Consider the following 25,214-nt stretch of genomic DNA (forward strand, 5'->3'; position numbering starts at 1 on the left):
TCCAAGTCATATCCACACTGCTGTTTCGCATTCACTGTGAGAGCGGACTGAGACTGGAACTTTTTTTTTGATATGAGGCATATTTGACCGTTTTGACGTTTGCCGTTATTACATAGATGGATTTGTTGGCATCCCAATCCACCTCGGACATCAACGTTCTGAAATCGGTTGTCAGTCCACATCCGATGGTACGATGCGGCCTTGACCAGGATCATGATTTGCTGTTGGAGCTGTGCCATATTCAACAACGGAAAAGGGTTGCAGCATGAACAAGATTTCGGCGAATAGGCGCTTAGTGAATTGATTGTAGGTGGCAGAACTGGTTGAGGGCCTATACAAGTGTAAACTACAATAGAGATACCGCGTTGTCGGCCATGAAGGAACGTATGAAGCTCAGTCCTAATGTAGCAAGGGCCTAACGTGTACGAATGGGTCGATGGTCAACCCATTGAAGTGCGGGTACCTGCAGCTTTGCTCAGTAGCGGCACGCAGGCCAAGGCGTCTACACTGCCAGGATACAAGAGCCGAGATTCAGTTTGTTGATTGCGCTCTTGGAAATGCCCCATAACTCAGATATACGTGGAGCCTTACCAAACGCGGCATGTTTCAGCTTCCGCCAGCACTAAGTTCCGTGAATATCAGTCTTTCCCCAATCACATTCGCCTCGTCAACGAAACATTTGTTCTTACACGAGCTAGGCAGCTGTTCTGACCTTGGCGATGACGTGGTCCGGACTTGGTTACATGTTTACGATACATTGAGGCCGAGAGCACCTTTTGTTTGTTGGGATTGATCATGATTGTGATTAATTCTAAACACCGGGAACGCAGTAGCTCCACCCAAGTCGTAATGTCAGTGTCATAGCAGGATGCCCATACACAGTCATGAGAAGACCGAAACGCTGTGGTTCTCACAAGCAGAGAATCCGAAAACGAGAAACAACATTCTTTCTCAGTGCCCGTTGTAGCCACCATACTGGTCGTGCTTGGGCTTCTTGTTGTGGTCTTGAAGCTTGCTGCCGAGCACTGCGCCGGCAATGGCACCGATAATGCCGTGACCGCCCATCTTGTTGCCGCCAAAGTATCCAGCGGCACCGCCACCCATGGCGCCTAGGAGGCCTCGGTCGCCCTCCTGCTGCATAGCTGGGTCACTGGAACCATATTGTTGCTGTCCAGGCTGGCCGTATGCGTTCTGGCCTTGCGGGTACTGATCTTGGCCATAAGGTCCCTGCTGAGGGAACTGGTTCTGAGGTTGGGAGCCGGGGTAAGCTCCCTGGTGATGTTGGCCGTACTGCCTGTCAAAGATGTCAGAAAAGGATGTTTCAAAGAAAATGGAACGTATGGTTTACCCTTGCTGCTGCTGCTGGTTGTAGCCACCGTATGGGCTCACTTGCTGGCCGTGCTGGAAGCCACCCTGTGCAGGCGGACCGTACTGTGAGTTGTACCCCTGATGGTCCCCGTATCCCTGCTGGCCATATTGCTGCTGAGGCTGTTGGTAGCCTTGCTGCTGTTGATAGCCGCCCTGGTCATATACACCCTGTTGAGGGTACGGGCTATGCCCCTGCTGGTATGGCTGCTGCTGCTGCTGCTGGCCGTACCCCTGGTTGTATTGATCGTATCCAGACATGTTCGACTTGTGTTTGAAAAAGCGTGTAGATATAGGTCAGAAGGTGAGGTTGTTGAACTTGTGGTCTACAAGGCGGGGTAGCTGGATGTGGCGGTTGACGTAAGTTGTTAATTGTGGCGGTGGGAGAAAGAGCGATCGAACACAGGAACATCAGCCAACTTTATCAACACTTCGCTCTTACTAACGGCAACCTGGTCCGCTCCATCCTGAGAGGCGGAGCACCAACGAATCTTCGAGCTTAACTCAGCCCTAAGCCACCCATTAGACACGAACGTCAGGTCAGCTGGGTGTGGCGTCCTAGCATAGCCGCACGATCCGAAATGCTGAGCGCTCGCGAGGACTTTCTCATCAAGTTTCAGCCGTGCTGACAGACAAACCAGATCGCCTGCTGCCACTGGCATCCTCTGTGCACAGTCTGCAATTCATGAGCTCTGACTCTGACCCACGACCGTAGGACGACGAGGCGTTGTAAAAACCTTTGAGCCTGGTTCGACGTCTACTATTACCTTGTCCTCGGCCGGACCTCGTGCACCGCCGCAACGCGGAAGGTGCCTAGTAGAGCCGAGGCTCGAAATGAGGCGCAGCGAATTCTTCAGTTTGCGCAAGTGCGGCTGCGCTATCGCGTCGGCGTGACCAAGGCTGCGTAGCATCCTTCGCAATCTCATAATTCCACCGGAAGACTGTCAGTAATAAAGGCACATCTTATGCGGGGAGTTGCTGGGGAGCACAACAGCATCACGACAGCTCCCGTGGGTCTCGCAATGCCCCTGTGGCGTCTGATCTGCGCTACGAGTGAGCAAGCGTGCCACATGCGGGTGTTGAAACACGACCACTCTGACTTGAGACAACTCCAAGACGAGCTCGAAGGACCAGCTTCATACGTTTGCTTCACACTGTCGCTCATCATACCCCTTTTCGGCATATTAGCCTCCGTCAGACCCTCCAGATTACCATTCGAAGCTGTAAACGCCACTAAATATGCCCTTTTGCCCCTAACTGCTCAAGCATATCTCGGGTCGACCCTCAAAATGACATGGGTTCAGAAGGAACCAAATACTAGCGTCGTTCATGCAACTTCTCAAATGCACCCCTCGTGCTGTCGCATGAACGTGTCTCGTCCAGAGCGTTTGCCGGGCCTTTCGCTGCGTCTCTGCTGACTTGCTTTCCTTCTGTCCTTTCGTTCCGCAGGCGGGCTCTTGTTACTAATTACATACTCCATACTTTCGTTCAACTCAACATTCATTTCGTACCACCCTGGTGGCGGTCCCGACAGGCTCAGAACTGTACAGTTCCTTGACTCCATCGACATTTCCGCCGCTGGTCGATTTGCAGATGTATCTTGGTGGAGCAAATAAGTGGCAGGAAGACTGAGTGGGGTCCACCCTATTCGACCTATCGTAAATCGCGCAAAGATGATTCCGTCACAGTCACCCAGACGAAATGAAGAGGTGGAATACGTGGTCGTGAAGAGGGAAGGTGCTATTGAGGATGGGCAGCAGAAAGATATCAATGCGACGCCGACGCCAACTATCGATCAGATATTACCACAATCTTACACGAGGGAGCAAGCCACTGCTGTAGATTATGGGGGCTATGGAAACGAGGACAACGACATTAGGACGACTTTCACGACTGCCACGCCATCGTCCAATTTCCCACCACCAGTATGGCCACACTGGGACAATTAATGCGGATGTAAAGACTGACGATAGCAGCTACTGATCACAATGACACTACCTCAAACACAAGCTACTATGGGAGCTCTGGCGAACAATGACCCCACGGAGACTGTTGTTGTGTCTCTGCAACCGCCTCCAGAGTCTCACCACGATGGCAGTGGCAACGGACGCATATCACAGACGACAGAGCATCTCCTCATCGCTGCTGGATCGATTGGTAAATCACGCAAAGCACCTTGAAACAAACTGTATACTAATCAGTATTAGGCGCGACTATCATCATTGTGATGATCGTACTCGCGATTTACACTATGCGAAGGCGTGGAATGTCGTTTTCGGACGTGATCAGACAGGGCAAGAATCAGGTCACACGCCGTGGCGGGCAGCAGACGGGTTCCAAGTACGATTGGGACAACAAACAAACGCTCGGGGAGAGGTACTCTCTAAGGAATGACGCTATTTACCCGCCACCACCAGCTGCCGTAAGCTCTCGACCTGGTTCCCTCTCGTCGCAGACTCGTGTGCAACCTCTTGCTCGCAGTGATAGGTATGTTGCACTCGCTTCGATTTCGTAACGTGCAGCTAACAGCCCCCAGTTTCCGCAATGGATCTTCAGACCTGACGCAGCAAACCTTCTTACTCGAAGACCCACCATCGCGAACGAATTCTCGTAAGCGAAACAACAGTACAACGCCGTCATCGCCTGTTCTCGGAATGCAGGGTCAACGAGATAGCGACTCAACGCACAACACTAGGTCCATGGAAGACGACGGCGAGTACATACAACAGCAGCAGGGGGGATCTCGACTACCTGCACCTCCAACCTTTAAGCAATTCATGTCGAATCGTCCGTCCATCTCTCAACGACCGGGTCTCGGCGGCATGGCTAGTAGGTTCAGCTGGACCAACTCCCAAGCACCACAAACGCCTCATGACCCCAGTCGCGACACGATGAATCAACCTTTGGGACGTGAAAGCTTCATGACGAACCGATCATCAGTACCTCGTTTTCGCACCATCAATTCATGGGTCAATCAGCAATCAAACCGTATCGAAGAGCAGAAGCTGAAAGAGCAGTACCGGATGACGCAATCATCCGCCTACTCAGAAGACACGCATGGCGACGCAGTCCCTGAGATGCCTCCTGTTCCCAAGACCTACAAACAGACTGGTGGACTCGCAGGCAAGGACATCAAGCACCAACGCCACGCTACCAATACATCAGTTGCCACGGCACCCGTTTTCCAGCAGCACCCGGGCACTGAAGTACGCTTCAGCACACGAAGCACGGTACCTTCTGAGATCCTGGATATGGGCCGGAAGAATTCAGTGCTGCGATGACAGTAGTCTCCATTGCATGCAATATTTCGTATCTCCAGCGTTTCCTTAAAGTACTCCGTCAGCATTTAAGCGCATCAGGGGCAGCATTGGCCTTGAAAAGCACGAGAAATAACCACAAGCATGTGTGTACGCTATCTGGTTTTCTTGAAGTACTGTGTTTTCAGGTTGTAACCATAGCAGTCATTGTGTACATTGTTCATTGTGAATTAGCGAAGATATCTCTTCTACTTAATGCTATTACAACATCAAATCTGCTCAGTCTCAACCCACGGTTCACTGCTGATAAGCTTTATTAGGTTGAAAAGTCACTTCCGCTCGAGCTGCGGGAAACACCTTGTCGTACATCATTAAAGTCGTACATCTAGAGAGCACAGCCGAGACGGGACAACGACCGCCAGAATCCGACAAAGCCGATATTCACTACATACACGCACAGCAGGGATCATATCATTTTCTAGCACCGCTTGCTCGTTCTCGCTACCCTTGTCCGCAGCCCTCGCTGACCTGTGTTCACATCAGCCGTACTTTGCGATAATTTCGACGCTTGGAGTTTCAAGTGGATGTTTCGAGATTGGACATGTTATGGGATATTTAGTTAAGATTCCAAGTGAACTCTCATGAAGTGCGAATAGTAGAAATTAGATTAAAAGCATTTGCAACCGTATATGGCAACGAAAGACCTCCTCAGGCTATCGCAAGGAAATCGAAAATGTGTTTGCTTCCGCGTACATCTAAGGCACTTCAGGCCGTGATTTCACCTCAGTCAGACGGCATCTCGGGAGAGGAGAGACAGCATACTCCACAGAAAGAATTGAATTGTCCTTCATCGACGCAGGTGATGAGTGCAGCCAAAGAGGATGCGTCCGAACGCATCTCTGGGTCCTCTGAGAGCATTGTTCGTATCCGTTTCAGCGGCGCGTTGTCTGTCGCAAGTCCCATTTCCTGCAGCTGTTCAAGATAATTTGGCAGAGCCCTCAGATACTGGTCGAGCATGTTATGCTTGTACTCGTAACTAGATGAATTGAAGTCCTCAAATGTTCTGCCTTTGAGAACAGCGATTATTTCCAAAATCGTCTTACCGAGTGCCCACATATCCGATTTAGTGTTCACGAATTGATGTCGGATGACCTCAGGCGCAGTATAGCTACGAGCGAAGTTGTTTGCGCCAGTCGTGGTACCAGTTATCATCGTTCTGGCTGGAAAGTCGAGCGCCATGCCAAATCCACTTATGAGAATATGGCCATGATTTACAAGAATATTCATTAGTTTGATATCGCTGTGCCTGATTTTCTGCGTATGCAGATATCCCAAGCCCGTAGCGAGGCACCCGAAGAATGTTCGAAGTTCTCTGAATTTTGATGTAGGGGTGTCTTCAAGATAGTCCCACAAGTTCGTCTCCGCGTCGAAAAACAAGATGCAGTGTATGTCGTATCCTTTCTGTGACCTGTCACTGAAGCCTCCTAGATAAGAGATTACGTGATCATGAATGATCCTTTTGAGAACATCAATCTCAGCCTGAACAGACTGGAATGATGATTCGTCTTGTTTGTTCACCGAGCGTGTTCGCTTTACAGTATACACTCGCGAATCAATTGTGCTGATGACTTTCTCGACAACTATCCATGGCCCTTGGCTGAAAGACCTGATGACTGTGAACGGAGCTTGATTTACCAAACCGAAAATGGCTTGTTCAATGTCGAGGGAAGCAAACCAATGACCATCCTCGTACGTGTTGTCATTGTCGGAGCGGGGATCTGACTTCTGCTGAGCAGCAGTGTTAGAATCACCATCACCAGCGTAGACAGAAGATACGGGGGCGGCAAACAATGCAAGATGGCGCTTGAATAACTGTGATTGTACACAAACACTGTCGTGTGTAGTGTCGAAGCTGATGGCGGGTATTGCGCGATCTCGAAGACGAGTTTCCCATTCGGAGCAGCACGGATAGTCCTGTGCCGGAACTTGAAGCATAGGTTGACGAGCTATCTTGAGCAGTGATATTTCGTCAGTATTCGAGGCGACCACGGGGTGTTCTCCCTGCACATGAGCCAAGTAGTCTTTTTGGAATCGAATTTCTCCTCGTGGCAGAGTCGGCATGTGTAGCTGACACGATAGGTCTGCATCTCATGTAGGAACCAGTCGTTCATTGTCTTTGAAATATGCAATTTTGCAATCAGGAAATGTGCAGACGTAAGTGCGAAGGTCCGAGAAGACATGACGCCGCCATTGACGTTCATGCTCGATCTTGACTACTTGGAAGCAGAAGCAACACTTAAATTCGCTTTGAGCTCCAGCCCACAGATTTGCGAGCTCCAGAATCCTGAAGCTGACCGGCGATTCAATGCCGCCATCGGTAGAGCGAGTGACTGTGGTGTAGGACATCGAGTCCTCTTCTGGATCTTCTGCAGTGAGCATGTGCGGATTCAATACACCGGGGCGTAGGGTCGTTGCTTTGGTGAGGAAAGTAGATGGTCGACTAACAGCATCCACAGGATTCTCGGAATATGGGGATCCGCCATGAGTTTTGGGTCGAATTTCTTGGGTGCAACTTCACTTTTTCTCAACGACTGAATCACCCTCGAGTCTTCTGTGGTGATCTTGGACGTATGAAAGATAGTGCATTCGTTGTGTGATAGCTCTTCCTAGTCTTTCGCGGAGCCATATGGATGAGGCTGCGGCAAGTTTTGGATACTTCTCCCCCACATGAGCAATATCAAACTGGCCATTGAACTGGTACCTTGTCCGGCTAAGAGCCCTGCTGAACACGCTGGTGGGTGCTACTCGACGGATGAGATCCGATGCCTTGAAAAGTCGTTTGATCGAGTCTTCCATCTCTTTGAAAAGCTCCTGTACCTCGCTGCTTCCACTGCTATCCTCGTCTGGTGGAGAATCGGTTTTCTGACGCTCAGCGGATATGAGACTCGAGACTATAACACGTTATCGAGCATTCCATCCAGTAGAAAAGAATCAGATTTACATTCTACTATTATTTCATTTAGCTCAGCTAGCAGCTGCAACATATAATCCAGAACATCTGGGGCATCGTCAAGACGCGCTTCAAGGGACAACGACGATCGAGGAGGGTGAAAGGCACCGATGCTTCCTGCCCACAAGCTGAGCCTCTCAGCCAGATCTCTTTCCAGAGCCTTTTCAATTGTACTGTGGTTTTGTATCTCCTGATGACCGGTGACCGCACTTGTGAGTCTCAAATTCGCAATACAGCTGCGACACTCCTCGGACGTGGATCCGGTCATGGTATCTTCGACTTCCTACAACTATGAGCTCTGGAAGAGCTGCTTCTTAATGCTTGAGACAGAATTAATGTGATCAGATAGGCCCCTATCCACACAAGGCTGAAGGATGTGAATTGCGGCTTGGGGGCCATGATGGTGGGGCATTCTTGGCTGCATCTCTTCTCCGCATTTCTTCACTCCTTCCATCCTACCACTCAGTGCCGCACGTTATACACATATCTATAAAATCTCAGGCAAATTACCATACAGGCTTATGAGTGGCCTTGAAGTAGTCTGTGTTGTCCTTGCGGGGTTGCCCCTGCTCAGCTCTGGTCTTGAACACTGGCGTGACGTCGCTAGGACCGGCAGATTACATCGACAGTTCAACAAAGAATACCCCAAGTGCCTAAAGAATATTCGGTTTCAGAGGCTCATGTACAAACGAAATTTGGAAGCGCTTCTGCTGCCTGTGGTGGATCATGATGAGGTCATACGTTTGATTTCGAGCCCAGGCGACAAAGTGTGGAAAGATCTTTTTTTGCAAACAAACTGGAAACACAACTTCGAGGATCCTATCAACAGTATCTGGAAATCGTCGAAGAAATGAACGATGCTGTTGAAGGCCTCAAGGAAGAGCTGCCATTCAAGGATTAGACCTTTCAGCACAGCCTCACCTCGACGACGTCAATCAACATTACATCTACTAGAGGAAAACTGGCCTATGAGTGATTTCGCTTCAGGTTTAGCCTCAATGAAGCGGTTCGGATTGAATGGGTCAACCAGCTGGAAGAATGTAACGCTGGGACAACTTCTAGGTACAGTTGCTGCGTTGAATGCTCTCGAATCCGCGACAGCAGTTGTTAGGAAGCAGAGCCTGGCTTTAGGGTCAGCATTCAAAATTTCAAAGAAGAAGTCCACTCACTCTACTTTTCGTTGCCCTACAGCGATCATGGCAATGCTCCTGTCAACCATACCACTATGTACATCTTCAGTTGGAGCATCGCACGCAACTAGAAATGACTTTTGAAATCATCCTGACATTGGCCGCTACCTCCAGAAGCTCGGATATGTCGTGGTCATGGAAAGGGCTGAGATGCGGAGACGCTCTCGAATGTATTGCTTCTCGAGGCACTGGACTGAGCAGCAACATACCACAAAGCCCTCTATCACCCTCTTCATCTATATCCGCCAAACCAAAGAAGTTCATGTTTGTCCCATAGAGCCCGTACCTGCCAAAAACTGGAGGCTTGTCGGTTGCCTCAGACCCTGAGCTGTGCCGAATATTGAGAAATGAGGCCCATTCGCGGTGTATGGGCATCCTGGGTAAAGATTGTGAAAGCTACCATCTCCATCCCAGCAAAAGGAGAAGGTAACCCATTAAAATTGGCCTTTTAACACTCGAAAGTGTTGTTAGTGACAGAACTTTCACTCAGCGACAACGCTGTGTTCTTGCGCTGCTCCTGGCTTCTTCGGTTGCACAGCTACAGGAAATGCCTTAGCCTACCACAGACCTGAAGATTAAACTCGTTCTCTTCTATCCATGCGACGACGACGACAACTTTAATTTCCCGTACCATGAACCATTCATATGCCAAGGCTTTGCGCAAACTGGCCCTACGAGTTCGTCTGCCAACATGACTGATTGTAACTTCTACGCACTTGGTATCCTCCTTCTCGGGCTTCGTTTTGCTCAGAGCTTGGAGGATCACCCTTATCGACAGGTCTTTTCCAGTGGAACAGGAGTGGAACAGGAGGCGTTCGACATCGTGGCCGCGATAAACGATCACGTGATGTACGCGATGAAGGGGGGTTTGAACGCTCCAAGAGAGCAAAGTCAGGCTTGGAGAAATTAAATTATCAAGAATATCGTCAAGACTTTGGAGATATGTCAAGAATACTTCGATTCAGCAGATCTGGCTTGAGCGGGAGCTTTGATTACATATACAAGTTGTCCGCAGACGTTCTAAAAATGAGAACCGGTCTATCTATGCCCTCGAAGAGCTCAAGCGTTAATTTGCTTAACAATAATTCGTAACTTCCTTTACACCTTCTTGTCTGTGCCTATCCCGTTTACCACTGAAGACTTTTTGCCAGATATTAACAACTTTGAGAACAGTGATATCCCGAGTCTATATGCTTTAGTCAGGAAACCTGGACTAAGAGCCTGCCGAGATGAAGAATCTCGACACCGCTTCATGCGGAACATTTCGATCATGAGGCCAGGCCCGAAACTGGTAGCTATCACGTCGTTTCGACCTTGGCCCATCTTTCGCAGCTTATCCAGCACAATGAGTACTGTGGGACTTGACGAGTTGCCGAAATTCCGATATATGTCAAGGGAAGCTCGGATGTGGTCATTGGTAAGGCTCATCGCCTGCTGTGCGCCTTGCAGAATTGTAACACCACCCGGGTGCATCGCCCAGTCGCAGGTTAATGGGTCGAGGTGCTCGCCGGCAGAAGTACAGACCTGATCGAACATGGAACCTATGGCGCTAACAACGGCTTTTGGTACTTCTTTGGTAATGGTAGCTATCATACCTGGACATGGATCAGCTTACGTCGACTATTACAAAGAGAGGTCGAGACATACCATTCGGGCTCAGAACGTAGCTCATATGGTCTTGGGTTCCAGGCACTAATGCACTGCCCCACTCTTTCAACTCATAGACTGGTTTCTGTTTGTCGTTGATTCCCAGTCCGTTGCACACAACAAGCGCAGCTGAACCATCCGAGAATAACACAGGAGCGATATGAAGGTTCTTGCTGTCTTTACAAGCTGCTTGTAGTTCGGCTCTCAGAAACAAACTGCAAAGTTCCGTTGCAAATACCAAGATACGAGTAGGTCGGTTTTGTGATGAAGCAGCAGCAGCGAGGTTTGCGGCTTCACGGAGTGCTGACAGGCCCCCGGCACAGCCTACACCATGCAGTAGCGTTCTTTGGACGCCAAGTGGAAGTTGCAACTTCTGGCTGACGAAGAGATCGTAGCCTGGATTACCTTGGTCGGTACATGTGACAGCTACAACATGTGTGATGTCTGCTGCGGAGATTTTTGCTTCTTCCATTGCTTTGTTGCATGCAGCTACTGTGAGGTTGACACCTGTACTCCGAAACACCTGTGAGAGCTCTTCGATAGTCGGAGGTGTTGCATCTTCTTTTGTCCAAGTTGTGGAATCGAATATAGTAGGACGAGAAGATATTTTCGTGTTGCCGTTGATATGTAGTAATCTTTGGAGTCTGAAGATCGCAAGTCAATACATGAAAGCGGCTCCGTAATTTATCCTCTTCCACTTACCCTGGTGATGTGGTGTACTCAGGACAGAGTTTTGTGATCAGATCGGCGAACTGCTCTTGCGTCTGAGAGTATTGAGGATACTCATGAGCCAAACCAGTAATGTATATAGAGCTGGCCCTGGTGACAACCATGATGAAAGTCCAAAAAACAAAACGAAATGCAACGGATGTCAAGGTGTAGGTTGGACAATAAAAAGCGCTTCGGTTTTGCGATAGTGAACAAAACGACATACATTCAAACTCCATATATACTGAACAGCAGTCTGTTAGAGTTCGCAGGATTTGCTTCCTAAGAGAATGCCATGGCAGCTAGAGGGGGGCTGAGTGTGGAGATTAGCGGAAAGAATTGCGCAGTGTTGCTTGAATCGTTCAAGGATTCTGTGTCGCCAGGCTGCAATTCGCTTGCTACTGCCATCAAAGGTAAGCAGCATGTCGAAGCCATTGAAAGGACAGAGGAGGGAAGCTAGCAGATGATTCGTGCTTTCTTCATGAGACTCGGTCAAGGCAATGATAGGATCTGTGTCCATCAGGCGCCGGCCCACTAGAGCAGCCTGGGACGAGGCAGTGAATTATATGTCCAATGATAGCATGAAACCGTGTTGGCCCCAAGAGGCCGCATAGAACAGAGAAACTAGACATATCCTTCCTTGCAGTTACTAAGCCGGCCAAGTAAGGGTCCGGACGCGGAGTGGTTATCCTCGGTGAAGAGAGAAAGGGCTAGAATACTGTCATCGCTTTTACCTATTCAAGCTCTTGGCTGAAGACAACTCACCGGGAGTCCAATGCTATCATCGACTAACATCCGAAGCTAATTCCTCGGCAAGTTGGAGTCTTCAGGTGCTTTGGATAAGGCCTCCAGGGAGGTTGCCAGTGACTGACAGTAGCGGCCAGTAAGCTCTTCTGACTCACAAACATCTGGACTCTCCCAAAATTGGTGCGCTGAAGTCCGAAATATACGTCACGTCGTCTCAGTCAGATTGAGCTGAGCCGAGCCCCAAGCGAAAAGTTCTCAGCCTCCACAATTGCACACACTAACAAGTTGAGACATGCAGCTGCTGCTCAACGATTGAGAAAAAGCCTAGCAAAATACCTCAAATATTTGAGTTCAGTTTTGATATGTACTAGAGAAGTGTTGGATAATAGGCACTTCTCGAGCTTGGCTGCGTTGACTGTGTAGTCTCATCATCGCTTGCATGGTCGGTACGCACGACAGATTGGGTAATGTAGCATAAGCTATATCATTAGTCAGTCACAGCCAGATTATGGCAGTAGCCTGATCATATCGTTTCTGCCTGAGCTGAAATGACACATGGGCATCTTTGTTGACAATTGGTGGGTTTCTTACACCTTCATCCTCCAGGAGTCAAAATGTTGCCTTGTTCTAGAGATCGTGTTCTGCAGGGGCCAGTATATCCACAATTAAAAATTCGCTTGCATGGGGGGCAGTGAGCGTTATATGGCTCGTCGCACATGCCTGGTATAGGGTGTTGATGCGGCTCTGTAGCCTGCAGGGCGGCTCTGCAGCCTGTAGGGCGCCTTGCACCAGCCACCGGTCCTGGACATGAGAACGCCTCATTGGTGGCTTGCAAAACTATTACTGGAATAACTGCCTATCAGTTGAAATTCGGAAATAGATCTGACATGCGGACTCAGCGGTTCGTGGAGCCTTTGCATGGTGGCGTGTTTTGTCTTACACCGCGGCCCCAAAATTACCTGATCGGGACTGGTGCACGACAATAGTTCGCAAATATAGCTCCATTGCAGCGTAGTGCTCACGTGCTGTTTGAAATACACATGTGGGCATGGAGGCAAGTTTCAGACAATGCTTGGTGATTCACATCGAGCATGGCCACCCTTATAATCCTGGGCCGGTCGCTCAAGATTTCGTAGTCGACAATGGAGGTACAACATTACGACCCTACGGTTGCGCACCAAGAACTACAGCCCGCAGAACAGTAAGCAAGTGTTCCTATCAAACATTTACCCGATGCTTAAAGATTCGTAGCAGAAATGGAAGTCAGATCTCGACGGCTGAAAAGGAGCAGTCATTTCTGAGGATGTACTCGTGTCTGCCTTGGGAACTTCGCAACTACATACACACATATTGTGTCCAAGGCTCCCGTGATAATGAAGTCATTGTCAGTCATGCGATCGGAAGCAAGCCCGCCTTCCTCGTACGGCAACCCATCAGTACACACTCATACCAATGGATCGAAGACCCAACCCTCCTGCACATGAGTCCGGATCGTATCGGACGGGATGCCGCCAGAGAGGTTCTCGACGCGTACTACCAGACGCGTACCTTCAAGTTTGCTCATAGAGAGCTTGGGTCTTTAAGAACATTCCTTGAAACCGATAGGTTTTGTTTGGATATGCGACCAGCCGACCATGTTCGTCGAGTGCACTTGCAGATCCAGCCCTCGTTACATGCTCAGCTGCGGGATTTCGAATCGAAAGACGAAGAAATTGGTAAATGCTGCCAAGCTCTGGGCGCACTTGCTGCTGTTCAGACATCGCGCACAACAGTAACTGTACATCTAGACCTGGCCCAGGACTTTTTCGGAAGCGAGGAAGAAGAGAGACTGGTGACCGATGCAGCTGGTTTTGTCTTTCGGATTGTGGAAGTCATCGACAATCTTCGACTGAAGGGACTGAGGATTGATTTGATCTTTGAAGGGGGATTGGACAAGAGAACGGGATTGCAATTTTGCAATAGAACTACTACATCGCTTGCTGGTTGTACACCCCAGACAGGAACGGCCTGTACATGAGATTGCGTTAAAGACTTTGATGAGCTTGCTGGAGATTGGCGCCTTGTGATTTTACACCAAGAAAATTCTAGCTATTTCAGATCGCTCGGTGACACTGCCTTGTATCTAGACATGACCGACGAGGTTGCGGCAAATGAAGAATCCTATCGTTGACTGTGGGGTGTTTGCTCCATGACGTTGAGTTCTCTTTGTGCTTCGAAGCTTCGTCGCTCTACTCTGCCTAACAGACAGAACATAGGCTTTTTGAAGAACGTGCTCGCGGCTACTGGAGCGCCAGCAGCAATTTTTGACAAGGTATCGTCGCAGGATGTCGCTTTTGCTCATCGTGTTGAGCATTTTTACGGAGTGGTCAAATTCTGGATCCATGTTTTAACGTGATCCATGAAGACATTTGCCAACGTTGCCCAATCTCGAGGGACTGCGAAAAGGTAGACAGACTTTGATCAACAGGGTACTGAAGCTCATGATCCGTCCGTCGCGGATGAGACTGTCGGCTTAGTCCCCAGTAAGATCGATGCAGTCAACAGAAGCTCCCACCCTTGATGCTGCTGCAGTCTCTCTGTTCGGCACAACCTGTTGATGAATCGCGACGGGACTCGACACGAAATGCTTGAGACGAGCAGCACGTATCGAATCGAGCTTATCCGGGATAGGGAGAAATCTAGTGCTGGTTCCACGTGCCTCCTTATCGGTCTCACATGGTATCGCTTTCGCGGCAGAAACGGGTCTGGGAGGACTGGTGACTTTCTGGATGTGCGAAAGCTTAGGTGGCGTGTCTATGTCTCGCGCAATCATGTTGTCAGGTAGTGGTTTGCTTTCTTGATGTGATGACTGCATACTCAAACGCATCGCCCAAGCCAAGTCTTCGCTTTCGTCTGCGGATGATTCCGGTGAGCCAAGATCCACCACGTTGGACAGCGATGTCGGTAGCGACGACAATTTTTCAGCTTGCCGGCTAGGAGGAAGACGCAAGACGACATTGTCGTCCAGGTTTGACAGATCAAAAACCTCACAAGGCTTAGTTGTAGGCTGCCGTTGAACGAGTGGGGTTGAAGGACTTGAGCGGGCAAAGGTGTTGTTCTTTTTGCTGGTCGACCCCCGCTTTGGAACTTGGGGTTTAAGTCTACGAACAGGATCGATTGGCAATCTACTGAGCGTGGACTCGCTTGTCGGGGCGAGATGTGGTGTGGCTAACACTACTTGGTTACTGCTCTGTGGTTTTTGCTTCTTGTTTGTAGATGATGGCGATACTGTATCCCAATCATCAAGGTCCGGCTGCCCTTTTCGCTTTGAGGGCTTCTCCTTTGGTGCAGAGGGAGGCGGATCAAGGATTCCTTGGGGCAGGACTCGATCTAACCAGAACGCGGGGAAGTAATCACACTCAACTCGGTGCGTCGGATTGAACGGCATGTCTCTTTTGCCCTCCCACATTCCTTCGCGGTCTCCGCCCTCGAAATCCTCTCTTCGCAAGCTGGTGACTTCGAAAGGCGAGAAGGTGATTTTGCGTTCAAAGGAGCGCAGTGACATGATTTCCTGGTTCTTGCTTGCGCGCTGCTTCGTGAGCTTGATGTCATGTACCACTTCCCTAGGCAAAGATGTACTCCTCTTCGATAGTGATCGTGTGAGTAGTACAGGGCCCACCCAATTCATGTACAGTCTTCCCCAGATATTGAAACGGCTGCTTGTGACATCAAGCAGCTTACGTTCATCGATCGCTCGACTGGTCACCAGACTGAGCGACTTGTTTCCTGTCAGAAGCTCGTCACTTGTGACTTTCGGCCTGTAGTACTTCTGCAGAATCTTAAAGCCGGGGAAATTAGAAGGTATGGGCAAGTTCCGTGCCTGACGCCTCGTCTGAAGAAAGGCAGCAAGTTGGAAACTCCATTCTGTACAATCTCTCTGGTTGCGACACAAGCACAGAGCCTGTGCAAGATTTCCTTCTTTTACAGCAGCCAAAGCTATACCTGCGCCACAATCTCGTAGGCCGGTTGGATGATAGTCGCCGCCAACGAGCATAGCAAAAAGAACCAAACCTTCGCGGTCTAAATTCAGTCTGTCTTTCAAGTCCTTAGCTCGAACAATGCGGACACGTCTGTCACTTTTCTTTGTGTTTTCCTTGCTGCGATCCTTGGTCCCCGGCTCTTTGGCAACCCGATCGTCGTGGAGCCACAGGCTGCATCCAAACATAAGGCAATCTGAATCTTGAGACCACACAGCATCAACAATACCTAGTATCTGCAGACGCGCGCACTCGGCCTCCGCTTCACCGGGAGCTTCTTGATATGGGATGCCAAAGCAGCGCAGCAACTGTTTCAACAAGCGGAGTCTTTCGTAATCGATCTTCCTTCCGCCGTTCCTACCGCGCTTAGCAGGAACTCCCGGCCCATCAAACACAAACAACAGCTGGATGTTCAGAGTCGAGAGTTTGCAGATACGGTAGAACATGGCCTTCTCGATGCCCTGGAATGCAGGTTCATTGGAGGCTGCACAAGTTAGCCCGGCAGAGCGCAAAATATAACAACACATACAATCACGAATGGCGTATACCTGCGCCATAGTGAGATTGTTAAATCTCCAATCCGCCTCGTCAACGGCAATTTTAAGTGGTCTGCCATGTTCTCTGTAGTGATCTTCGGCAAGCTGCGCAATGGGCTTGACCTCCTCGAAATCTCGAATGGTATCCCAGAGCCTTCTCTAGATTAGCACAAGTCATGGGATCTTGCAGGACACCTCACTCAGGAAGACCCATGGTGTCTAGACAGGATAGTCTGAAAGACTGTCGTGGCTGGACGCGTTCTAGCGCGATTCACGCATTTGCGAAGAGTTTTGCAGCTGAAGCATGTAAGTTAGAGACGAGCGATCGGCTGAGATATATTGATTGTGCACCTCAAAAATAATAGCTCATCATGCAGAATGCATTGAGCGCTTCGATGGAGAGATTAGGAGATGTAATACCGAAAAGCGGCGAGGCACTAGTAGGCTTAGCACGTCACGTGCCTATTTAGCCCGTGCATATGGCAGACACCCTTCATTGCTAGCTACAACACCAGCACTATCCAACGCACTTGGTTCACGGAAACATTTCGTCTAGAGGCTTGGTAAATTTGGTGTTCTTCAAAGATATCAACTATACGTTCCCTACTTTGGTCATGTGCTTGTATAAGGAGCGCTTTCGCGAGTCGCGGCCACGATCTCTTGAGATTAGTTCGGATAGTCCCATCTGGCGGACTCATCCAGCTCAATGAAGCCTTGCCACATCTCGGTTTCGAGGTACGAGCTCAGTTCCTCGATCTTCTCCTCAACACCCTTGCGCTTTTCAGTCAACGCATACCCCAGAATTTTCGCTGCCGTTAGAGCCAAATCGGACTTTTGCCCAAGATACCACAAAGCCTTGACGCAATCATCTGCCCGCTGGAACGCTTCCTCCACTTCAGAAGTACAATCTAGCGGGAGTGAAGGCACCATGCTTTCGGTCTCAAGCAGTACCACTGCAGCTTTGGCAAACGCACGTATCAGCACCGCGGTCCAAGGCTCTGTCAGCAAAGCGCCCTGGTTTACAGCGAAATGAAAGTCTCGCGATTGTGCAAACGACGCATCCTCTCGCGGGCACGCACACCGCGCTAGCTCCGAGAGAGCTCGACAGTTGCTTTTGCGAAAGTAGCCCACAAAGTCGGTCGAAGCGCGTTGTGCCTGCTGGGTTTCCACGCCAAGCTCGGAGTCATCCACGATGTCAATCAGATCTGCCAATAGCAGTGTCGCGAGGTGCCAATGCCCGGTCAAGCAGACATACCATGATTGAATGCGGGGTGGCAGAGTATCGTGGTGCTGCATACAATCTCGAATAAAAGGAGCGTAGAGTTTTTTCCAGTGCTCGCATATGCCAAGAGCGGCTTTGATGGAACGTTCGATCATCTCTCCACTACAACTACGAGCAAGGAGCGTCTGAATTCGTGTGACTTTTCGGAAGAGAAGGACCTTCACCGGAGCTGCATCACACAAAAGAGCAGAGGCCTGTTCAAACGAGCATGGCCATCGTACAAGTTGTTGTTGCAGCCGAGTGCGCTGCTGAGCAAAGAGATGGATATCCCAGACGCCCTCGGTACTTCTCGCTACGGACGATCCTACGCTCTGTGGTTTCTGGTCTGGCGACGAATGCCGTTCGTTCGCATAAACGTTGCTGTCTTCATCAGACAGTACTAGAGGCCGTTTATGCATCGCTGAAGATAAAGTGTCGAACATGACACCAAGCCAGAAGAGCAAGTCCACTGTAGCGCGGTCGGCGGCATCCGTGCACTGTGTCGACGGTCTATACTGCTTGCCGCGTCGATTTGCTCGTGTTTTCATTGGCGGCGTGCCTGTACACATCTTCATTCGGGATCGTAGCGAGTGTATGAGCCGAACCCCTTTCTCCAGATACACAGGGGGATCTTCGGCACCCATTGCGAGGTTAAGCTTCGACATCAAGTCCTCGCATTCAACCATTCCTCCTTCCTCACCGTACGAGATCGGTCTTGTCGACTTGACACTCTCCCCCGCTGTTTCCAGGTTGCTTTTGTTGTCGGCGTCGTCCGGCCGCTGGGTCAGCGAGAAGACTATCTGTGCGAGAACCAGTCTGAACGACTCAGTCTCACCAGCATCTTGTAAAGCCGCGCGTGCGTCGTGCCATGCTGTAACTTGTAGCGATCGATCGAATTCGATGCCACTTGATGAGTAGTTCGCGCTGTGACTTGTGAAGAGCTCTGAACCTCCTCTCGAACCGCTATAGTCGAACGGGTATCTGGCTCTGCTTCGTTCGGACGATTGAGCCCATTGCGTTGCGAAAGAAAATATTGCCGAATTGAGAGCCTTACTAACGGCTTTGTCTTCGCTGAACGTAAGTTGTCTCCCTCTGATCGAGGAAGCCACACGATCCAGCCGAAACACGCGGTGGTATATGCGGTTCCAATCAGGCCCGCCATCGTTTGCTAATGATATGTCTGCCTTTGTACTATACGGGCAAGTTCTCTCAGTCAACCAGCATGAGAGGGCATTTTCGAAGCTGTCATGATAGATCTTCAGCAACCCTTCTCTCAAGAATGTTGTGTTTGCGGACGAGACGAACTCGGCTGCAAACGATATGGCTGGACAAGGAAGCGCACCATTTGAAAGAGATACCGATGAGCTGCGGCGTCGTCGTTTCCGCCCGGTGCGCATTACAGCACCTTCCACTTTTTGCAAGGTCTCGCTCGGGCGTGTATCAGCGACTTGAGTAAGGCTGTCCTCGGTTACCTCCTTCGTACTGCCAGGCGGGGTTTCCAGAGATGAGCCTTGTCCAGAATCATACGTCAACGAGCTCGCATCATCTTCGAACACGTCATTGAAGCGTCCAAATGGGGCCCTTGCCGGCAGACCGAGGCCATCACACCATAGAGTAGGCGTAGACTGGAAAGCAGTTGTCGAAAGCGCTGTCTCAAACGCCGGCACACCCGGGAAGTCGCCAAACGTCACACCTAGTGGCGCCGGACTCACGGACTTTCCATTTCCCGTGGGATCCGACCGACATAACTCTTCTCCAGTCTCAACCTGCTTTGGAGTTTCGTTTGGTTTTTGAGATGTGATCGCGGTGTTACTGTTCGTTCGGCGACGTTTTGCCGACGAAGCCGTACCTGGCGAAGGCTGTGTTGCCTGCAACACCCTCTGCGATCGGAGCCATTTAAATGTGCAGTTCTTCTTCGTTTTCTCACAGTTCGTACACGCAGTCAATGGTCCATAGACATCTGCATGGTCAGTTGTCTGTCGTGCCACTCTTTGAGCAATACACCTCACCACTATAATGGAAGACGCTTGGATGATCTTCCGATTTACTGGCATCCAGCAACGAGTCCTCCAGTATCGTGGCATCGCATGCTCGTTTGCCTTTTCGGCATTGATCGCAACATCGATTCTGTTTCCGACTCGTCTTTGACAGTTTCGGGGCAATCACCACCGGTGGCGTGGGCGATGTCCACGCATAATCAAGAAACGACTTCGGTTGTACATCAACAAAATTCATACTTTTACATCGGACAGGACGTCGAAAACAGGAAAAAACAAGAGAGAGGCGCACAGAAGAGTGAAAACAGCTTCCGCGCCGCTGACACTTCTCATGCACAACCCCGCCCGAGCAGCTTACAAGGGTAGGCATCGGTGGGGTCCAGTCCTGATTAGTCTTTGCGGGGGGAGCTAATGTGCGACTACGCGTTACACGGCATAATGTGCGGTGAAATACTGAAGCACTCTACTCATTGGCTGAACAAGTCACAACGGGGCATTATTTGCAAAGCCCAGGCCCCAATGCTGTCACTCGTCCACTGTCTGTGCGCGTTCTCACACTTCCGAACAGGCGCATTGTCGGCTGAACGCTTCCCAATCTCTAATGTGGTTGATGAGGGAGGCTAGAGCTGTGAACGATCCAGGCACAACAAATCACCAGAAACTGCCTGGCTGGACTCCGTGAACCACATTGAAGTGTGATAAGGGCTGTCGTGGGTACAATATTAAACAGGTATTTTGTGTCAAACACCGCTGATAAGGAATCCGGGAAATTCCATGTCCTTCGAGGACTTACCGCCTCATGCGCCCTGAGGGGGGTCTCCTTCAACGGGATAGATCTCAGGGATTGCGTTTGTGAGATCGGGTTTGGCAGCCCGTACCTATGCCTTGACGAGCGAAATCAGGAAAGTTTTCGATCTGATTAGAGAACATTGTATCAACTGTAGCCTTATCGAGTAGCTTCGCACCAGTGGTTGGAGACGTCCCGTTGTTCAGGAGCGTTGCGATGATTTCTGCGCGATACCAGCGAGCGTTTTCCGAGGCGCCGAATGGCGTGCGACTTACGAGCATAATCCGAAGGCTTCGCAAAACAGCCCGCACCAGCACCGTTCAGAGCATCTTTGACCTCTGAGGGCTCTGCTACAAGTGGCTTGCGTAACAAAGGATCGCGAGCGATGAGCCAGCCATCTTTGTTCCGATGATTCATGTACGCAAGCTGCTTCTTCATCTCAGCGGTCGGGAACAGGGAGATATTCTTCAGTTCAAGCGGCTCGAAGATATTCTTGTGGAAGTAATCATTCAGCGACATCCCGGTGACACGCTCGAGTGCAAGACCAGCGAAGTCGATATTCAAGCCGTATTCCCAGCCTTCCCCCGGCTGGAAGACAAGTGGCTGTAGGATGTCCTTTATATGTCCAGAGAATTCATCGAATCCAGCCGGATGAGAAAAGTTCCGCAAACGCTCATTAAAAAACGTTTACCCAAAGCCAGCTAGTACCGCCAGTTATCGCTTTACTCCGAGATGCCCTCTCCTACCTAACAGTGTGAGTAAGCAACATCCTCAAGGTAATCTTCTTGTTCTTAGGAATGAGCTTCCCGTCCTTTTGTAAGACCTGTAAATCTTTGAGCTCCGGTTTGAGCTTCTCGGTCTCGTCTCCGTCGTCCAGATGCAGCTTGCCCTGCTCCAACAGCTGTGTGCATGCTATGCCACATATCATCTTTGTGCACGATGCGATCCAGAATACATTATCTAGAGTCATTGGGTCAGAAGAGCTGATGCCTCGCTGGCCTGCCGCGTGTGCAAACAGCTCTTTCCTAACTTTGCCGACTACAACAACACTGACTCCTGGAATATCGGTTTTGGCGTTGGCGCAGGCATCTTCCACGGTCTTTGCAAGGTTCTTGAGTGTTTCTTCGGGAAATGGCATATTGAAAGCTTATTGCAAAAGCCGAAGTCCCATATAACGATGCTCGAGGACGTACTCAAATAGGTACCCAGGCTCCATCTTGCGTTCGGGGCGGGTTCCGTGGCTATCAAACCCGCCAAAAGGAATTACCGACGCCCGCACGAACGGATCACGCTTTGGCTCCATGGAGACTGTCGATCACGACAGATGGAGCCGAAGAGGTAACTGCAGCACCGATTCTACAGATACTGGGCACCGCCATGTCTTCTGCAGTCATCCATCCTCGTACAGCCCCGTCAGCTGTTGCATCACACAACAATGCTACCTACACTCCGTTTCTGTCTACCGTCGATCTTCGATGGCCTAAAGCAGCGTGCGAAAAGGCGGAGTATGAGCATGGTAGTTGGCCAGCAACTGGAGTAGTGCAAATCTACTATAAATTGGAAGAGAGTCTTCCAACGTCAGTACAGGCTTTGCGTTGTTATTGTTGGGTCTCTGCTTTTTAACCCAAGAGCACGTATATTTCGGAGCGATCTGAAGTGAGGCCGTGATCAACCAACCGTTGCACTATTTCAACCTTTGGTATATTGATGTTGGAGAACAACTGAAACCGTGAGAATGGGGCCACCGAACGATTGCCGGAGCATTTCCGCATCGTCATCAGCTGGCTCACCAATCAGCTGCATCGCGCGTCAGCATCATGTATCCCACAATCGCCAATTGCTATCTCCACTTTTTCGTCAACGCCTGTTTGCTGACGGGAATTCCCACGTGGTCGAGCCTCAACGGTCGCCAACTGCTTACAAAACGCTATTCCCGTGGCCTCCACTACAGAAGCTGGAGGACCCACAGAGGATTGGTTCGTGGATAACCAAGACGAGTACGAATCTGCTGCGCTCAGTAACGATGACGCAAGAACGACAGAGTCAAAAAAGGTAGCTTGTAGATATTTCGAATACGCGTCGAGTATGATTTCATTGCAAAATGAATGCGCACAGATGCACGCGCAGAGGATAAAACCGCTTGGAGGTCGCGCAAACTGTCGACCACTCTCTGCACACGAATCAGCATTCCGCGATTAATACCACAAATGGCACCGGTGTGTTGTCGTATTCCCAGAACTGGCAAGCTTTGAGCTAACCTGTCTCAGCAAAACAGCGACAGACCCGTCTATACCTTGGCTGAAGGGAGACCGGCAGGAGATCCAACATCACAGACTGTTCTGCGAGGCAATCCACTAAAAGGCGGCGGTCTTGCTCTTCTGTCCGATACTCAGCTCATCGAAACGCTTGCACACTTTCCTCGCGAGCGGATACCTGAGCGGTATGAACCCACCATGACCAGATTAAAACAATGCTGACGCCTGCCAGAGTCGTGCACGCAAAAGCTGCGGGAGCGTGGGGAGAGTTCGAGGTCACACATGATATCACCAACATCACATCTGCCAACCTTTTCAGTGAGGTTGGTAAGAAGACCAAGGTTCTGGCACGACTTTCCACCGTTGCCGGCTCCAAAGGCTCCTCAGACACGGTTCGCGACATCCGGGGATTCGCGCTGAAATTCTTTACCGACGAGGGCAATTGGGATTTTGTTGGCAACGATTTACCTGTCTTCTTCATCAGGGATCCGGTCAAGTTCCCTTCGCTGAACCGCTCACACCAAAACCACCCTCAGACGCACGTTCCTGACTCGAGCATGTTCTGGGACTTTCACAACAACAATCAAGAAGGAACGCATTGCCTGATGCAGCTGTTCGGCCAGCGGGGTGTGCCAGAGAGCTTGAGAAATGTCAACGGGTACGGAGTTCATGCTTTCAAGTTCGGCAAGCCTGAGGATGGCTCTTTCAAGTACGTCAAGCTGCATTTCAAGCCTGATGGCGGCAACAAGACTATGAAGGCAGCCGACGCCGTGCGTCTTGCTGGAGAAGAACCCGACTACCACGTCAAAGACATGTACAACGCCATCGAGAAGGGCGACTACCCTACTTGGACCCTCTTCATGCAGGTCATGGATCCCAAGGAGGCCGAAACCTACCGCTGGAACATCTTCGACGATACCAGAATCTGGCCGCACAAAGACTTCCCTCTCCAGCCCGTCGGCAAGCTCACGCTGAACAAGAACCCGGCCAACTACTTCCAAGACACTGAACAAGCCGCCTTCTCCCCCAGCAACATGGTCCCGGGCATCGGTCCCTCCGCAGACATCATGCTGCAAGCGCGCATGTTCAGCTACCCAGACGCAGCCCGCTACCGCATCGGACCAAACTACCAGCAGCTCCCCTGCAACCGCGCAAAGTACGTGTACTCCCCCTACCAGCGCGACGGGCCCATGCGCATGGACGGCAACTACGGCGCAGACCCCGACTACGTGCGCTCCTCGTTTCGCAAAGTCAACTCGGGCGGGCCTACCGACGTTGCGCACGACGAGTGGATCGGGTCAGTCGCCAACTACACGTCCGAGGTGACGGACGAGGACTTTGAGCAGCCGCGCGATCTGTGGGCGCTGTTCAAGCAATGGGGACAGGATGAGGTGTTCATTTCGAACCTGAGCGGACATCTGAAGAAGGCGCTGCCGCAGGTGCAGAGGGAGACCATCGGCGTGTTCGGCAAGGTGGACCGGGAGATTGCGGAGAGGCTGGAGGTGGCGCTGGGGGATTTTCTGAGCGACAAGGGTGTCGACCACGTCAGTGACACGCCGTACGGGCTGCAGCCGGCGTACGGCGGAGGGTATTGAAGCGAACGGGCAAGCCAAACGCCCGCAGATTTCCACGAGGATCATCAGCAGTGAGCGAACGACGCGACAACAATTTGCCAAATAATCATCTGCCGCATCAAACCATTTCTTTACACTGGACTCGCAGTCCTTCATTCCACCCCCCCCCCCCCCCACCCCCAACACCACCGGCTCCTATCGTTCTCGCACGACTCAGCGCCGTCGCTACATCCACCAGCTCGCTCACCAGCACCTCTCCATGCGTCTGAAAGATCCCCTACATTGCTCTACCACTACCACCACCACCACCACCATCTCCGTCCGTCCAACGCCCCGCAAGGCCGTATCACCATCTACATGAACAGGTATCAATGCCGCCTAAACCGCACTTCTCTTATCCTAAACTCCAATCCCAAATGCCAGATCCTAACCATGTGTTACTTGATGAATCTGCAAAACGCTGCGTTCTCTGCGATACAAACATCGGTGTCTGCGTGGTGGAACGAAGACGGGTTGTTTGGGTGGTAGATGCGGATGTTGAGTTTTTGGTGTGCGGGATGGGAGGGCAGTGGAGTGGAGAGGTGGTAGAGGGTGGTTTGGTGGGGTCAATGGATGGATGGGGAACGAGAGATGGGAGATGGGAGGTGGGGGATTGGAGACGAGTGAATGAATGAATGAATGAATGAATAAATAAAGAATTAAATAATTAATTAATTAAATAGGTGGGCGATTACAGATCCGAAAGTACAGAGTGCATGGTATACCACAACACAAAGAAGGTAAACACATCCACATCTGCATCACCCTCATTTCCCCCACCCTTACTCTCTCTCCTGCTCCCCTACAAGGTTTCGAATGCACTGC

The 25,214-nt window shown here is 50.6% G+C and overlaps 9 protein-coding genes across 10 annotated transcripts, besides 4 other annotated features; 3 read left to right on the plus strand and 6 right to left on the minus strand.

Moving 5' to 3' along the window:
- Positions 1–951: 951 nt before the first annotated feature.
- On the minus strand, positions 952–1,626 carry EKO05_0005419 (uncharacterized protein; the record flags this gene model as incomplete). The annotated part of the gene is made up of 2 exons (XM_038940011.1): positions 952–1,294; positions 1,349–1,626. The coding sequence occupies 2 exons, from the start codon at positions 1,624–1,626 to the stop codon at positions 952–954; spliced, it is 621 nt and encodes a 206-aa protein (XP_038798433.1).
- Positions 1,561–1,590: a tandem repeat.
- Positions 1,627–3,038: 1,412 nt separating the features above from the next.
- EKO05_0005420 (uncharacterized protein) lies at positions 3,039–4,646 on the plus strand (the record flags this gene model as incomplete). Its single annotated transcript, XM_038940023.1, has 4 exons — positions 3,039–3,290; positions 3,342–3,522; positions 3,573–3,852; positions 3,902–4,646. 4 exons carry the CDS (start codon positions 3,039–3,041, stop codon positions 4,644–4,646), a joined length of 1,458 nt encoding a protein of 485 aa, XP_038798434.1.
- Positions 4,647–5,405: 759 nt separating this feature from the next.
- Positions 5,406–6,743, minus strand: EKO05_0005421 (uncharacterized protein; the record flags this gene model as incomplete). The annotated part of the gene is made up of 1 exon (XM_038945990.1): positions 5,406–6,743. The coding sequence occupies one exon, from the start codon at positions 6,741–6,743 to the stop codon at positions 5,406–5,408; it is 1,338 nt and encodes a 445-aa protein (XP_038798435.1).
- Positions 6,744–9,920: 3,177 nt separating this feature from the next.
- EKO05_0005422 (uncharacterized protein) lies at positions 9,921–11,416 on the minus strand (the record flags this gene model as incomplete). The annotated part of the gene is made up of 3 exons (XM_038940114.2): positions 9,921–10,417; positions 10,470–11,113; positions 11,172–11,416. 3 exons carry the CDS (start codon positions 11,414–11,416, stop codon positions 9,921–9,923), a joined length of 1,386 nt encoding a protein of 461 aa, XP_038798437.2.
- Positions 11,417–12,972: 1,556 nt separating this feature from the next.
- EKO05_0005423 (uncharacterized protein) lies at positions 12,973–13,941 on the plus strand (the record flags this gene model as incomplete). 2 transcript variants are annotated; one of them, XM_038939991.2, is made up of 2 exons in its annotated part: positions 12,973–13,125; positions 13,176–13,941. In XM_038939991.2, the coding sequence occupies 2 exons, from the start codon at positions 13,067–13,069 to the stop codon at positions 13,939–13,941; spliced, it is 825 nt and encodes a 274-aa protein (XP_038798438.1). The 2 variants fall into 2 exon arrangements, with proteins under 2 accessions (XP_038798438.1, XP_059492580.1); XM_059636597.1 differs by having other exon boundaries at positions 12,973–13,941.
- Positions 13,942–14,436: 495 nt separating this feature from the next.
- Positions 14,437–16,690, minus strand: EKO05_0005424 (uncharacterized protein; the record flags this gene model as incomplete). Its single annotated transcript, XM_038940104.1, has 3 exons — positions 14,437–16,424; positions 16,470–16,630; positions 16,677–16,690. 3 exons carry the CDS (start codon positions 16,688–16,690, stop codon positions 14,437–14,439), a joined length of 2,163 nt encoding a protein of 720 aa, XP_038798439.1.
- Positions 16,691–17,142: 452 nt separating this feature from the next.
- EKO05_0005425 (uncharacterized protein) lies at positions 17,143–20,104 on the minus strand (the record flags this gene model as incomplete). The annotated part of the gene is made up of 2 exons (XM_059636598.1): positions 17,143–19,697; positions 19,747–20,104. 2 exons carry the CDS (start codon positions 20,102–20,104, stop codon positions 17,143–17,145), a joined length of 2,913 nt encoding a protein of 970 aa, XP_059492581.1.
- A 576-nt stretch (positions 20,105–20,680) lies between these two features.
- On the minus strand, positions 20,681–21,659 carry EKO05_0005426 (uncharacterized protein; the record flags this gene model as incomplete). Its single annotated transcript, XM_059636599.1, has 2 exons — positions 20,681–21,136; positions 21,273–21,659. The coding sequence occupies 2 exons, from the start codon at positions 21,657–21,659 to the stop codon at positions 20,681–20,683; spliced, it is 843 nt and encodes a 280-aa protein (XP_059492582.1).
- A 967-nt stretch (positions 21,660–22,626) lies between these two features.
- On the plus strand, positions 22,627–24,371 carry EKO05_0005427 (Catalase; the record flags this gene model as incomplete). Its single annotated transcript, XM_038940155.2, has 3 exons — positions 22,627–22,737; positions 22,789–22,961; positions 23,009–24,371. 3 exons carry the CDS (start codon positions 22,627–22,629, stop codon positions 24,369–24,371), a joined length of 1,647 nt encoding a protein of 548 aa, XP_038798441.2.
- A 136-nt stretch (positions 24,372–24,507) lies between these two features.
- Positions 24,508–24,540: a tandem repeat.
- A 99-nt stretch (positions 24,541–24,639) lies between these two features.
- Positions 24,640–24,664: a tandem repeat.
- Positions 24,665–25,013: 349 nt separating this feature from the next.
- Positions 25,014–25,038: a tandem repeat.
- Positions 25,039–25,214: the final 176 nt, after the last annotated feature.

Source organism: Ascochyta rabiei, chromosome 8 (assembly GCF_004011695.2).
Source record: "Ascochyta rabiei chromosome 8, complete sequence".
In the NCBI taxonomy this organism is placed as follows: Eukaryota; Fungi; Ascomycota; class Dothideomycetes; order Pleosporales; family Didymellaceae; genus Ascochyta; species Ascochyta rabiei.